We start from the raw sequence: 17,283 nt of genomic DNA on the forward strand, positions 1-17,283 counted from the left end.
GATTTTTACTTTATAATTATCTCTTTTGTGTATGAGAGGATCATTATTGTATAGTAACATTTATTCTTTTACATGTAAATGTACGTTATACTTTATTCTTTTCAGAATATTCCTTCCAAAACCCTTGTTTGTGTGAGGGAAATTTACAAAATCCCCCTCTCATACATAAATAAATTTCTGTAAATTATTTAGACCGTAATAAAGGATGCGTTTGTTAAAATACATATCACCTGGATGGTCTTTTTTTTTTTTTATTTTAGATATATTTATGTGTTAACATTCTGGTCGCCTTAATACGATTTAATTTTAAGACATGACAAAAGTTGAACTTTTGGTACCAAAACAGATCTAAATTCGCTCTGAAACAGTGAATTTTTTGTTTTATTTGGAAACTTGAATAAAGTGTTAATTGAGTTGAGGCAATGTACGTGCAGGTGTTGATATGTTGTTTTTTTTTTGTTTTTTAGAAATATTGTTTTGTTTTTTCTTAAAGGACTGCAGATTTGTTGAATACCTTCTCTTTAATCTATACCTTTTGAGAGTTTGCCAAGGTCTTATTATAGTCAAAATGTCTGTGGCCCTTATTGAGTGAAAGTGGTTAAAAATAAATTTATTTTTTAACCATTTATACGATAAATTTTTCTGTAAATGTTTGCATAAAAGTGAATTTTTTTTTCTGGCTATTATTTTGGGTGTTTTGTAGAGTTGTTATGTTCCAAAAAAAAATTTAGCACAAAGTCAAAGGTTTAAAAAAAAAAAAAATTGGGCTTTTACAGATGTTTAAATAGCTTTATCTTAATTTTATATTTTAAGGAATGTATAAAACTTAATTGGCTTTAATTGTTCATTATTTTATATTAAATAAACCTACAATTTTCTGTACAAAGTTACACGTATGTTTTATTTTGATTTTGAACTATCTCTTTCTTTAATAAGAAAAAGGCGGATATTTGTGAATTTCATTACCAACTTTTATTAAAATTTAGTGATATTTTGTTGGTAATAAAAAAAATTACCTCAGTAAATAATTATGAATAATATAATATTGTATATAATGTTTCTTATCTAGCTGTTTAATATTTCTTAAATTGTTGCTGATCTGAAAAAGAAAAAAAAAACAAAAAAAATGTGCCTACAGTGTTAGTATTATTTTTTATGGACATTCATTCCTACTGAATTGCTTATAAATCATGCTTTATCAAAACCTTTTATTGTTTTGGGGGTTTCTTTTTAATTTTCTTAGTTTAATCTTATAATGTCAGACATAATTAAAATATATTTTATTTAAATTTGAATTACGGTTGCAGTGAAATTTATAATTTATTTTATTTAATCATTCTCATTAAAATCACTCTTTTTATAGTATATTTAATGTGTCTGTATATTATAATACAAATTGTTTTCTTTTATAGATGTATGAATTGGTGTGCAGCATAATCTGAAAAGTATAATTATTGAAATCGAAGTAATAAATAATAATTTAATTTGGCTTAATATTAATCATAGTTGGGTTAGTTAAAATAATTGATATTTTTTATTTTTAAAATATAGAAAAATATGATAAAAAAAAAACACTTTCATTATTTATATTATCATTATTTTATTCACTTTCATTATTATTTCTATCATTTCACTAAGTTGATGTTTTAATTTTGTATTCTTATTCTCAGTATTCTTTCCTTTAGATTTTCTCAAATGTTCTGTATCAAATAGCGACTAGCTACACAGAATTAAAAATTAGACTGGTCAACTTTCTATTTCAATTATTATTATTATGTTTAGACTCGGAAAAATTGGGCGAGTTGCAAGTTTTCTGGCAATTGATATTTTATATACAATAATTAACATCATGAGTAGTTCTGAAGATAAAGGTACCACAAGTTGATCTTAACTTTGCAAAATGATGATTGAAGTCTTTCCTGCTAAATATTTAACTAATTATTATGAACTTTATTTGCATATAAAGGCAAATATATTATTCCTTCTCTGAATAACCGATTCTAAGTTCAAAAGTTTTTATTTTATTTTTTTTAAGCACCATTTCAATATACTTCTGATAACATTAAAACAATCCAATAATCAAAAGTAAAATCAACTATAATGGCAATAAAACATGGATTAATACGTAGAATATATTAAAGAAACGAAAAATGAAGTTTAAAAATAAAAATTAAGATAAATAAACCAGTTGTTTAAAGAAGGAGAAATAACTATTGTAAAAAAATAAATAGAAAATAAAAACTGGTTAATACATGGCATATAATAGTTTTATAATTAAATATTTTAGAGATGTAAAAGCTGTTGCGATTTAGTAAAGCCACAAAAGTTAATGATTTGACAAAGAAATGAATTGAAAGTAATAATTATAAGTTTACAACAAAACATTATGTATAAAATATAAAATTTTTGCTCCATTCATAAACTATTTACCTAATAATAAAGTCATTATCAAATAAAATTTCTCATAGACCCATTTTAGTATCTGTTTTAATCAATCTTGATATCTCTTTGATGGAGATAAGGCACACCTTATCGGTTGTCACTGTTTTGGTAGATATGGGTAACTGTTTGCAATGATATTTTGTAATAAAATTGCCTAACATTGCATACAAAATATGCATATTTAACTTTAATACAATATTAATATATTTTTCATTTTTTTTTATTACATAATGGGTCTGGTTTTTAGATTAATATTGGATGAATTTTTGGGAAAAAAACAAAACATATTTGACTTGCTTTTCATTTAGGAAATATTTTTTTATAGTATTAAATTTTATGAATATTCCTACATTTTCCCTAATTGAGTTCTAACTTGAATGTTTAGTTTGAATAACTATCTGAATTTTTACACAAGGCGTGTTTACAAATTAACATATTTTGTAATATGTAATCTTTTATACTATGATTTCTTTTAACCTTTTATAACGTTAGATACTGATAAACTTTATTCATGACACTTGTTCCTTTTTAAAACTTTAATGCAGTAAAATGTCGATTGACCGGGACCAAGGACATGACGGTTAAGCGAAGAGACCGATGACAGAAATAGCATTTGAAATATATCTTAACCTATAAATAGCAATCAATTGATTCTTGTTTTAGTTTTAACATGTTTACAATATAAAAATATTTTTATTAAATAATTGAATTGAGTTGTAAACCTGTTTATTCATTTTGAAATGCATGTGTAATTTCAAATTATTTTTAGTTTCGTAATAATGTGCTTTAACATGTCTCTTTTTGAGACATTATTAAGAAATAATTTCTAATCTCTGAGTTAGATATAAGTTTACATCAACTAATTGTTTTGAGTATTACTTCCCTTATTGTGGACTATTCCCGCTTTTTCGGATACTCATTTTGTTCTAATCGCAAATGAATCTGGGGTTTAAACTCTTTTGGGTTGTATGCTCAATTAAGATGAATTTAAATTAATTTAGTGTTTTCATATCTAGATTATGTATTTATGATAATCTTTAATATTATCTGATAGGTAATGATTTAAAAATGACAAATTTGGTTATCAGTACTTATCAGCTTTATATACAAAACAGTTTTTAAATGAACGATAAAATACTGTTTTAGGAATTTAAAGCTCATTCAAAATGAGCTGCTGGTGTGAGTTGTAAGAAAATAAAGAAGATTATGCTGCAAGTTTTGAAAGATTGGAAACATGATGTTGGAAGTAATAAATAAAGGCCAGTTTTATCCTTATAAATGTTCGATCTAGGTTCTTCTTAATAAAAAAAAAAATATAAAGATTTTGTCAGGTTAAGTACTTTCAATTCTTACCTGAGACACTTGTTAAAAAAAAATCTACATTGATTTTAGTTGTTGTTTTTTTTTATTAATAGTTTTATGCTTTAAAATTGTAAAATAGATTAAATGTTTTCACTTTCATTTTTAATTTTATTCTGAAAAAAAAATAACTTAAGTTAGGATCATAGTGAAATATCTTTTATAATAACCAACTTTGTTAAACAAAGTAATATGAAAAAAAATTATATATATCTTGTTAGCTGGTGATGAACTTCAAGACAATAAACTTCTTTTGCTTCTATAAAACAATATCTTTATTAATAACAATTTCAGCTTAAGTAATGCATTAGGCCTTAAAACTATACCTACCTACAAAACAATATCAGTTTTTATAGTCTTTAATACAATAAAACAAGAACAACTAATTAAAAACAGTATCTATCAGAAGGTTATTTGGTTATAAAATCATGTATTAACTCTAGAAATTAACTCATTAACTTAAAGGTGGGAATGGCTTCTTTAAACACACACACACATATATATATATATATATATATATATATAATTCTACAAATATTCCTAAGGAGAGCAGAAAAATTACTATTTGTCAGCTAATGATCAAAAGTATTTTATTAGATGTAGAAAATGTTTAAATCAATGTTGGTTTGTCCTTTGAAACATTTTTTTTTTTAGAGTTGAGTATAAGAACTAGGAGGGGAGTAAAAGAATTCGTTATTAACACGCAATTTAAAAAAGTTTTTTGGTTAAAAAACCTACTTCAACCATTTTCTAAATTCTACTGCCCTCCCTAGATATGCAGCACAAAATTAAAGTTTAATATAGTACAACAATTATATTTAGTTAAAAACAATCAGTTCAAAAAAATAAAACCTAACTTTTAGTGAGTTAGGTAAGTGCATAAATGAGAATTTATCTTTTTTTTTTATGGGAGAGCTGCCATCTATGGTTATTTGAAATTCATTTTATTATACCTTAAATTTCTATGCAAATAAAATGATTTTGACAAAAATCTGTATTTATGCGCTTACTCAGAATTACCTTATATGTATTTATTAGTACTATGAAATAAAAAAAGACATCTCATTTTTCTTTTCTTTGCAGTTCAAAGATTTCACCAGTATTTACTTCTTTTTTTTTTTTTTCAATTTTGGTTAATTTGCCGTTAGTTGTAATGGTTTTTATTGGTTGAATTATTGTATGATGTTATCACCACGTTTTAGATTGTGAACAAATCACACTTTTCGAATGGGTTAATTTTCTTAATTTAATAGCTGAAGCATTTTTACAAAATAAAGTCTTATAAACAATTCTAGCTCCTTAAAATACAAAAAATATTTGTAACTAGTAAGTTAAAAGAAAACTTTTTTTTTTTCTGTTCCCATTTATTACCCGAACTTTAATTTTTTTATTTTAATTCAATTTATTCCACTTTATTATTTATTAATAGGTTATAGGATCACAATCATGAAAACTATATATTAGTTTTTCTGTGGATGTTAAAAACCAGGTAGAGAGGGTTTCATGTCTTAGGAAAAAAAAAATGTATTTGTTTAAAACTGATTAGAACACATTGTTAGTAATAATCCAGTTATGATGGTAAAGGTTATTAATTATTAAAAATGGATATTAGGACTGCACTCATATTTGGGGTGTTTGTTACTGACTCAATCAAAAATAAGAATGAATTTGAAAGTCCAATAAGTTTCTTATTTAAAAACATTCTATTAATATCATATAAACCAAAGGTAAGTATGTATGTTATCAAATGTTTATCCTATAATGGATTTAATTTCATCATTGTAACAGAATATAATTTTTTATGTGTGAGGATCGCTTAAAATAATTATAGGGCTAGAAATGTATTCAAAGTATGCCTGTCATTTTATATTATCTTAATACTTGATGATAAGAACCCAACTCTGGTATAGATATCAAAAACACCACACTTCAGGAAACCAGAAGTATAATTAACAGTACATGATTATTATTCATTTCTCATTTATGCTTCTTAAGAAAGGTAAGGAACATTTCAGACTTACTAGATGTAGTCAGAGGGCGAGAGGACTTAGAGAATAGTAAGTAAATCAAGAAGCAAGGAGGACTATGACATTACCTTCAAGATTTATCTACAATATTTGAGGAATTGTTTTCCAAAACCATCATTTTTTATGGAAAGAATTCTTTTTTTTTTATTCTATTCAATAAAAAAAAAATTAAAACTTTTACACTATGTATAAAAATCGATTAGGCCGAAATGGACCTTAAGAAATTATTTAAAAAAAAAGATTTATTTATACTAAGAATATCACAACATATGTACACGTAGCATCAATACAGGATGAAATTTTCACCGTTAGTTTGAATGACGTCTACAGTGACTTTTGATTTTCTGCTCAGGGAAGCATAAATGCTGGTTTAACTGTGGCGTTTAAGTGATCAACCAAAAAATGCTATTATTGCCGTTTTGTCATAGAATAATTTTAATGCTTAAACTTTAGTATTCGAAAATACTTTTTTCATATATTCGGCTTTTGAATTAGCTCTTAAGATTACTTCCTTTGGTATAATCACACTTTGTACTTGGTCGATGGAAGATTACTTTTATTTTTAGTACTTTTTACGTGTTAGCCGGCCTATAATAAACTTGGAGTTATATCAGTCTAAAACTGTTTTGAGTTATATCAGGTCTTACAAGAATAGTCAGTTAATAGTTAACAATAAAATAATAAGTGAAAATATAACTAAAAGATGAAATACCTGATTAATTAGATTTACTATGACCCTTAGAGGAAGGAATATAATAGAGAGGATAAACTGCCAGGAAAAGTGAAGCCTGAAAGAAGGGTCTTATGTTGAACTCCAGGGGTTTAGCAAAAGCGAATTACCAGCTGTCTTCAGTTTCAGGAATAGCTGACAGTAAGAATTAATCTCAACATAAATCTGATCTCTGTTGGCGCGTCAACTCCACATTTGGTTTCACTTTCCCTTTGAAGGAGAGTAGAGTATGCCATCCCTCCTGCTATGATCTCATGTTCAGAGCTACCATCCTCCTGTTCTGCTTAATTTGTCTTAAGAATGTTTTATCTTCAATTTTCTTAGTGAGTCTAATTCAGAGATCAGTGGTGTAATGATGAATGCTGAGACTCGAGCCGAAATTATGGATTGGGCCCCTTCGTCTCATTGGGAGGGGTGGTGAGGAAGCTACATGGGTTACCTAAAATCTAAATTGGTTATCTAAAATTATATTTCATCCTCTTTTTTTTTATCATAATTATTGTTATTTATAGTACTTTTAGTGTTCTCACTAATATTTCTTGGGGGAAAAAAACAAATCTGGAGGGAGAATAGAGTACCCAGCCACTAATCGTGACCATCATTACGCTCACTTGATAAAATAAGAGTACAGAGGGTTAAATTGGGAGGGGAGGGCATTGAAGCGATTTTTTGGGCCCCTCAAAAAATGTATTCATTTATTTTTTAATTTTAGAAAACGAAGATTATTTTATTTGTTTCGGTTTGACACTAATTTTATTTATTTTAATTAGTAAAAAAACAAAACAATATTATCACGTTTTGTTATTTATGATGAGCCTGGTAACACTGGTGTAACGCTGAACTCATCTATCGAAGCGGGTGTACGTATTATTAGTGTTACTTTAGATTCAAAATACAAGTGATATAAAAAGTTTTTTGCAACTGTTTTGTATAGTTTTAAGTGCTGATCTTCTACCTCAATTCTTATTCAGGTAAGCTTAAGTAATATTATAATTTGAAAAAATGAATGAAACTACTGTATGTTCCAGACCGCACCCGGACCATATTCCTTTCAACTGTATGTTCCGTATGTATAGGAATGAAAGTAAATGTTTCATCTTATTAACAATATTATTCGACTCTTTTATTTGTTAATACTTTTATATTTGGAGCGTTGTGTGCAAGATGTAAGACAAAACTAGAGTTTTTGAGATAACAACACTTTAGGAGGAAGTTCTCTAAATATTTCTGAAAGGAATAAAAACCTTCTCTATAAGAACTTTAAGTCACAAGCGTATCCAACTATTTAAGAACATTTGAAGTTTCGGCACTCGGTATTTAATTGTTATTTAATGAAAACGAAATTTTATGAGAAAGAAATGACTTATTCTACTTTTAAATAAAAATACAAGAAAGCAAACGTTTACCACTCCCGTAGTGGTTTTAGCCTAAATTTATACTTTAGTATGTATTTTTGAGAATCCTGAGGTTTAGTTAATATTTAAGAACTATGTTTTGGCAACATTTAGAAATTTTATTGTTCACTTATATATGCCCTACTGTGAAAAAAATATTTAAAATATTTTCTTAGTTAGTTATAAAACACTAAAATATACTGAGTACAAAATGAGATTAATGAAATACTATAAATAAAAACATTACCGTCGTTTGATAACTGGTGTATTCTACATTGAATAACAACGAACTTGCACAAGTTTTGGAATAATATTAAGCGAGAGTGAATTAGAGAAAGGTAAGTTTGGGTTATTTGGTTTTCCCAGGCCCTGACTGTTCTTTTCACCAAGTAAAGTTCACCAGCTATTGACAGGTTCAAATTTGTTTTTAAATATGAAGGTACATATTTGGTGTCAACAACCGTTTCAGAATTGGCGCCAGTTGTCAGGTGAGGGTTTGGCTTACAATCGGCGCCTATTTTGAAACGTTTATTGGGACTAATCATAATATTTAAAAAACAAAGGTTGACCTGTCAATAACTGGTGCACTCAGCGTAGGGGCAGAAAGCGGCAATATTTCACGGTAAATTATTATATCTTGTAAAGATTTGAACCATTTAATTTCATGACTTTTTGTTTGAAACCTGTGCAATACACGGTGAATATAATTGTTCTTGCCAAAAGGTACTTTAGAATTACTTTATATTTTATTATTTTAAATTGAAATACCTAAATAAGTAGGCTGGAATATTTTTATCCGCCCCAGGCGGTTGACACCCACGCTATTCAGTGCACTCACCCTAGTTTATTTCTGTATTGTAATCCAGGCATTTGTTCTTATGTGCTAATTGTGTCTTATGAGTTTATGAGATTTGTGTGACACGAATTTAAATTGTGTATAGCCGAATTTTTTAAATAATAACCCAATTAAGAACTTAAAGCAACTTACCTCTTAAAATAACTTTGTTTTAACCTCTTTGTATTTTTATCACAATTTATGTAGGTGGTAGTAGGCTTTCAATTCTCTAAGTTCCCAACTTTTTGAGTTTTCATATTATTGGGTGAGGATGAGACGAAATAGTTGCGATCAAGTTCAGGATTCATCTTTCTGACAACCCAGAGGGGGGCAGCTACCCCTCTAGGAGTGAAAAAATATTTTTTTCCCAAACAAATACTAATTGTAATAACTAATAAAGCACTACGACAATTATATATAATGTTCTTAAAATTTTGGTTTTATTCTCCTGTGCCGTACTGAAATGTCACAACCTGATTGACTATGTCTTGCTCCCCCCCCCCTAGTTTTGATCCTGGGTACGCCCTTGCTTGCCTGTGTTTATTGTTAGAAAACAATCTAATATTTATCCATAGTTTTGAATTATTTGCCAGTACAAAAAAATTATCGACTGTGCAGAAGTAGCACTTTACAGAATCGATTTTTCACATTTTTTCGATTTTCTCCTAATCGAATACGAATTCGATTACTCCGATACGAATTTTTATTGCTACAGAAAAATACAGATGTTTTGTTCATAATTTTCACCTTTTCTGGTCTTCAGAATTTTTTCTCTAACTTTAACATGCGCTCACTAATATAAAGAAAACTTGGGGACGTAAGTAGGTTAGTAAGTCAAAGATGTGTGATGCTCGTAATGCACCAATTTTTTTTAGATAGGAAAGGATATTTTTTCCTTTCTATCAAAATGAAGTCGACCTTTACATATAGATGTGGTCTTAAGGTGGGTTTCCTTATCCTCAATTCACTGAATATCCTCCAACCTGCTTTTTAGCTTGATTGCTTATTTATCGTTCCTGGGAACACCTTAGTGAATTAATGTTTTTTTTTACTTCCTAAAAGGAAGTAAGGTTTAAAAACGTATTCATATAAACTTCTGCATTTACTTATATACTTATTGGTAAGGCAACAAAATATTTGTATCAAGTCTGAGTCTTAGAATCCCAAAAAGTAGGGTTTTAAAAGTAAAGTAAAATATATTATCATGGGCGTACCTACTGGAGGGAAGGAGGGGACAGTTGCTCCCCTTTCCTAGGAGTGAAAGAAATTATTAATTTAATAAAAATTAAATATATTTTTTCTAGGAAATACTTTTAGTAATAACTAATAAAGCACTGCTATAATTGTATATAATTTTTAGAGAAAGATTAAAACCGTTTAATTTAAAAAAAAATAATGAGGTGTTTAGGGTTGACCGTAGGTTTGATATGAGATGTTCGGGGAGGGGGAGGGCAGTAATTATACACTATACAATTACTTGTTTGTGTATCATTACTAACCCCGTCCCCGACTATATTTTTCTCGTATTAAAAAAATGAATAAATATTTTCTTACCCTTGAGATAAGAAATTAATTTGTCTTGAATTGAAAATTTAATGCGTCAATCAATTTTAATAAAGAAAAAAAAACAATATTACTTCAAAATAACAATTGTATGTTAATGTTCTTGTGGCTTCAGGCTTAAGGTTATGTAAAATGCTTAATATTGCTCAATCTTAGTTTTATTGTTTTTCATTTAAATACAATTTTTGTTGATTTAATTAACTGTAAGAATAGTTAGAAATTAAAATATAATAGGAATATCTTTACACGTATTTATGCTTATTAATTTATAATTAATTAGTAATAATGAAGAGGAGTTAGTAGATAAATATTAGGTGTACAGATAAGTTTCGCATTTTTCTATCAAAAATGAGGAATTGATTGTGAAAGAACGGTATATCACGTTTTATTCACAGTATCGTCCATGACTATCCACTTTCTTATCTTGTATTTAAAACATTCGGATACCGAGTAGGAAGAACTGTTCATTTTTGGTGGCTGTCTACAAATCAAAGTTTGGTATCATTATAGGTTCATGATCATTAGTCAGATCATAGGTTCCTCATGGTATCATCATAGGACGCAAACCGGGACAATGCCTGGTAAATACGGCGAGTCGTATAGGACTTCTGTGCCGCAACATGCGGACGAACTGTGTCATGTAGAAGAGTATTTATTTATTTCTAGAGTTGTGAAGAGCACGTTTCTGCTGGAATGCTTGGTTCAATCTCATTAATTGTGTTCGGTACAATGGTTTTGCTGGGTTTGAACAACTCATAATACAGGATACCTAGCTGATCTCACCAAATACACTGCTGCTATGTAAGTTAGATACCAGCTTGGGATAAGAGGAGATTAAAGGTAAATTTAATTAAACTAGGAGTCCTCTTGTCGGCTTTTTTTTTTTTTAACCGGTGGTTGCACCTGTTGGCACAGAGTGGCAGGAAGAACGGCGGTACCATTAGACATAAAAGTGCCTAGGAATAGGTAGGACACCCTAAATAAACTACGGATTCCGGCAAGGACCTACGCAATAAAATGTATTAGACATCAAAAGAAAGAACCGAGGATCACTCTGAGTAGAGGGTGGAGCTGGGATTGGCCAATGAGAAGGCAAGAATCGGAAGGTGTTACTCTCTCAGGAAGAGAGGGCAAGGAAAAATGTGACACACAGACGGTGAGAGACAAGGAGCAGCCATCAGGCAAGTCAGTTCGAAACACAGGCCAGCCGGAGGCAGTACAGAAGTCCAGGTTGGCAGACATCGGACAACCAGGCAAGGACACTCAAGGCAGAGAAGGATTACAGACATAGACCCAAGAGTGTAGAAGGATTGCTAAAGCTGAAAGATGGATCAAGATACTTAAGATGTTTCAGTTTGTATTTTGAATAGCAATAGTAATCAAAATTGACAAACTTAGAATATGAATATAAAATATCTGAGCTGGTATTCTCAATACATAGCAGAGTAATTAAACTTTATGTAAATAGCTCTACGTGCTCTCTCATAGATAACTATAGCTCAAATTGTATTTAGTTATAAATTTAAACTAATGCTAACCAGACATTTTATAATTTAGAATCCCTGCAGCCCACCTCATAATAATAGTTTAGTAAATTAGTAAACATGATACTGTTGGAGAAGATATCTAATATTTAATAACATCTAGCATATCATAGCAAGGGGGTCTATGGTATCTAGTCCTTAGATTAAATATATTACATGCCATTCTAAAAATTGTAAGTCGGTTCTCACCAGGACCGATAGAAATACATAATACAAATATAAATATAAATACAAATATATAATATAAATAAAATGCAATCGTGGAATCCTCGTTCAGCTTTAGAACAGCTTGAATATGAATGCATGGACATAGCTTAGCACGAGTTTTTTTCCATGACTATTCGGTTTAGCTGTCCATGTCGAAGCACGGTCAGGTGTATTACCATATGAAATACTACAAAACTAGAAAAGAAAAAAAGCAAAAAGGTAAAAAAAAGAGTAAAATATATGGATATAATATTAATGGAGAAAAATATTGGGTCGTTTCATTTGGAATGTCAGTTTTCACAGGATTTAGTAAAACATCTGTATAAAATCAAAAGATTTTTATTCGAAATGATTACCTTTATTTTCTATATAGTTTCCCCAACTTGTTAACGACTTTTCAATCCCAGAACTGAAAATTCAGGATTTTGTGAAGAAATTAAGTCAGAAAATGCGTTTTTGACCTGAGAATCATTTTCAAAAATTTTTCTTTTATGGAAGTTGTCCAAATTTCTGAGCAAATGGAAATTTGTTAAGATAAGCTAGGGAAATAAGGTGTGTGTGGAAGGACTCCGTAACACAGTTCATTTAGTTTCTTCACTAGTGGTATTCATGATCTTTAGTTTAAAATGTTAAAGCGTGTTATATGGAGAAAGTTATGTTTAATAGAGAAATATTTCCTTCTTTTATAATGTTAAAACGATATAACATGGTTTAGAGTCTGTTAAATGGAGAATGACATCACGCAACAGACCAGCTGAGCTCGTCACCATTTTATTTGTAATCGTGTTAGGTTACTTGCTTCCAGTTAGTGTTTTGATTGTGTTAGTATTGTTTTGGATGTTTTTATAACTAATAAAGTAATGGATGACAATAATAATAATGTAATGACAGTTGTCAATTAGCTCATCTCTATTCTCTTCCTCACAAGTTAGAAGATCAACAAGACACTCAGTAGCCAAACTTTTACACAAGTTCCACTTTTCACTCAATTTAGGCATGTTGAACTAAATTACTTTAGTGAAAACTTAAAAGTAAACAGTAACACGAAGTTTTGGAAGAAAAAGTTGTAAAACAAGTTGCTCAGAAAATCCACTAGGAGCTCTTATGCATTTACCATTTAACATGACTTTAAATAGGGCTGTTCACAATCTTATACTTATAGTATTTAACATAGCAAAACATTTTACATTTAACATAACATCATGAATACCTCTACTGTCGTGAAACATGAGGTTTAGCGTTTTCGTGCAAGTGTATTGATATCTTCCATATGACAAGTTTTGAGGCATTTTTTAAAATATCAGTTGCTTCAATGTGTATGTGATGTTTTCAACTCTTAGGAGAAATGAATTATTCCTGGCATTGCCCATCAAACAGAAATCAATAATTTTTGGGATGCAAATTCGGTTTTTACATATGTCCCCGATCTTTTGTCGATATTTTACAATAGACCTAACCGACGCCTGTTGTCTTATACAATCCACTTTTCATCACACGCGATTATCATTTTAAAATGATAAAAAACGAGCCTTTTTTTGCCTAGTAAGCAGTGAACACATGTTTCATATCGCTTCAGCTGCTGCTGAGACCATCACCAGAATCCAAAATTTCTTTTTTCTTTATTTTGGCCATTTTTGATAAAAACACATGTTTGCAATAGAAATCAGTAGCTTTGTAACTCCCTTTGTATAAATAAGATGATTTATATATACAATGAAATAAAAACACATTATTAAATTGAACAACATTTATTCAAAAATATTTAGGTAGCATAAAATCCTTATTTTAGGTTCAATAATGAAGAAAAGAATATAATTATGGATGAAATGAAATAAAAGAATATAAACCTAAATAAAAATACATTTTTAAGAAGCAGTACAAGATAATGAATTTCCTTGAAAGGATGACCCTTACTTTTATTGTACAGAATCCAAAACCCAAATATAATCAAACATAAAATCAACATCAAACTTTATTTTTACCACATTTCAAGGATACTTTTTTTAATAAACCAGTCTTGTTCTAATGGCCACTTCTTCCATACTGGATGATAATTGCAATCAAGATCATTGCATGGTGTGAAGTCGGTCTTATTGGCTCGGAAATGCATTGTACATGTGGTGTGCAATTGGTCTCGAATGGGTTAATGAGGTAACCATGGATCTACCTTTTTTTATTTTATCAATTAGTCCTCAATTGCTGGTGAAGGTTTTCCTCAGAGCTGGTTATACAAATCTATGTCATCAGCCAAACATTTTTCAAACCACCGGTGAATGGTCCGTTTGTCTTACCTGCATTTCCCCGAACGCCGTGCTAATGTTTCCTGCACGTGGGCTACCGAGTGTCCAAGCTATGCACACACTAAACAATGTCCAATCAACTGAAATTATAGTAAATATTGCAAAATAAGATAGGATTCATTTGAGATCATTATAATGTGTAAACTACAAAAGTCTACTAGTCTCACTTTTGAATTTCTGAAATAATGAAAATGGAAATTTTAATAAGACCTAATAAATTAAGTAAAAATATTGTGTAGTGTAAAAACAAAACTCAGTACAAAAATTGGGTTCAACAAATAAATGACAAAAGTTAATGATTTATGACACGTGTGCTCGCAGTTAATTCGCAGTTGTTCTTACCCCTGTCGAACAGATCCGCTACCTTGGACTACAGCTGAACAAACGACTAATCTGGAATCCTAACACAAGACTTAAAATACAGGAAACTTCACTTCGACTATTACAGCACTTATTAGACAAACAGTCTAAAGTTGATATACGGATTTGAGCTTCGGGGAACCACTAAACCTTCGAATTATTCTCCTATCCAGTCCTTACAATCCAAAATCGCTCCTTACTATGTTACAAATAAAATCATACATAAAGATCTTAATGTTCCATATGTAACCGATCTAGCCCGAACCAGATATCATTCTTTCCATTACAAACTCCCTAACCATCCAAACCCACTAGTTTCAAATTTTGCTTCCTCTTCCATTCCTGATCCTCCGAGGCACTAAAAAGAAGATGGCCACGAGGGTTGCTAATGTAAAAACTTCATTGGAGTGCTACCAATTGGTAATTTCTCTACACGCCTGTATCACTCCATAATTACATACATAAAATTTACTAAACGTCTAATTATGTACAGTTATAAATTCCAATAAAGATAAAAGTTAATGATTTTAAAAATATTTAAGACTAATATAATTAACAAAAAATCAGCAATAAGAACAATATAAGGGAGAAAAAAATACTAAAATTATGTAGACAAATATGGTATGACTCATAAAAATAATTTTTTTTTTAATGTGGGTTGAAAAAGTTGCTAAATTAAATATAATTAATACATCATGCTAAATAGAAGATATATAAATAATATGGGACATTCGGCATTGAGCCGAGTAGGAAGAGAGGTTGATATCGATTGTTGGGTTGGCAGGACTGCATCCTCCCCCCTCCACAGGAGTGGACCAGTCAGTCGGCTGCAAGCTGTCGGTGAGTGGCGTGGAAGAGATTCATTGTGTCCCGCTAGACCACTGCACGCTAATTACTAGTCCCTAATGAAGCCCAAAGTCGTCAGCTCGGTATCGGACAAGTACGAAGGAAAGGGTTTCATAGAAGACATCAAGGAAACCGCAAAATTACAGGTTCGTTATTTGTCATTAATTAAAAGTTTGTTTTATATCTTGGCGGTCCTATATAACTACGTTAGTCAAAACCATTAATTTTCAGGGCTGAAAATCAAATGTTATTATATTAAGAAAATCAAGTAATGTAAATTAGTTTCGTCAATTCTTTAAATAAGTACTTTTTAAAATTACTATTTATTAGTTTCGATAGATAATAAATTCTATTTAAGTATTAAATAATTTTTCATATGATTTGATTACTCGATGTTCTTCTTAGGTGTATTTTATAGACACGAAAATTCTATTTTTCTATTAATAAGACTAATAAATAGTTTTAGTTACTAAGTTTTAATCTAGTCGATTAATAATGTACTTTTCATCTTAATTGATACATATGTATTTGATTATAAATGTTTTTTTGTGTATATTTTATACTCAGAAGAAACAAAAGGTTGTATTTAAGTTAATTCTGTTACAATCAACAAACAGAGCTTAAAATATTGCTCTTGTTAAAATAAACAAACATTGTTTTATTACTATAAACATTCTTCAGTCTTCACAGTTGTTCTGGAAAATAAAAATGTATAGGAATTTAAACCATGTCTATTTTAAATTTTAGAAAAACTGGAAAAAGCAGGTTATGTATTAAGTATTTAATCTTGAGTATGTACTAACAAAAAAAAAATTATTTTTCATTTTTAAAAATTAAAATGTTGGAAAAAATTCAGTAGTTTATAATATATTTTTTATTGATGACTATATTTTATTTGATCGATGATATTTTTTTTAAATTTTCATCATGCATGCCATTTTTTAAATGTTTACTGTTTGGTTAATTATGGACGTTTTACTGTTTTATACTTTGATGTTAAACCCCCCCCCCCCTACACCCCTACACCCTCACCCAAACCAATTCTCTTATATATATTTTGAAACATTTTTCCCGGACTTTTTATTTTAATTGGTGACAGACTGGATCCGCGTTCTTTAATTACATAATAAGGATTTTTTTAATTAAAAATCTTTCATATTTGTATTAAAACAAATAAAAAGATAATTGATATAAAAAAGTATAATATTAAATATTATTTGACTTACTAGTAATAAATTTTATATAAAAAATTAATACACGTGACAAAAGTTATTTTTTATGAAACAACATAAAGAATTCATTGAATATATAGCTATTAATTCTATTATATAAATTTATTAAATTTTAAATTATAAACTATTTTCCTCCGTTTTTTAAAGAGATTTCAGAAATTAATTAGAGTAAAAAAGAATTGGGAATGTAAATGTATTCTATTTTTTAACATTAAAAACAAAAATACAAAAAAGTTAAATTCAAGAAAAAATTATTTAAATTAATGTTATGATACTTTTGTTAAATGTTCCTTTGAAATCCTTCTACTGTTGTATCAACATAATTATCTCCTGATTTGCCACATTTCACCTTCTCAATATCCATTCACTGATGGAAACTTGATTATAATTAAATTAATATTAATTAACTAATTAAAAATTTATTATTACAAAAAAAAGGTTATT

The 17,283-nt window shown here is 29.1% G+C and overlaps 1 protein-coding gene across 2 annotated transcripts in view; it reads left to right on the plus strand.

Moving 5' to 3' along the window:
• Positions 1-15,562: 15,562 nt before the first annotated feature.
• Positions 15,563-17,283, plus strand: part of LOC106681764 (progestin and adipoQ receptor family member 3) — a 102,711-nt gene continuing 100,990 nt past the window's right edge. Inside the window, exon 1 of one of the 2 annotated variants that reach the window (XM_014422257.3) lies at positions 15,563-15,753. In XM_014422257.3, coding sequence (XP_014277743.1) covers positions 15,667-15,753 — 87 coding nt within the window. In that variant the 5' untranslated portion in view covers positions 15,563-15,666. The remainder of the gene's footprint in view (positions 15,754-17,283) is intronic. The other variant, XM_014422259.3, reaches the window with a different exon arrangement.

Source organism: Halyomorpha halys, unplaced genomic scaffold (assembly GCF_000696795.3).
Source record: "Halyomorpha halys isolate HHAL.00 unplaced genomic scaffold, Hhal_1.1 Scaffold363.1, whole genome shotgun sequence".
Classification (NCBI taxonomy): domain Eukaryota; kingdom Metazoa; phylum Arthropoda; class Insecta; order Hemiptera; family Pentatomidae; genus Halyomorpha; species Halyomorpha halys.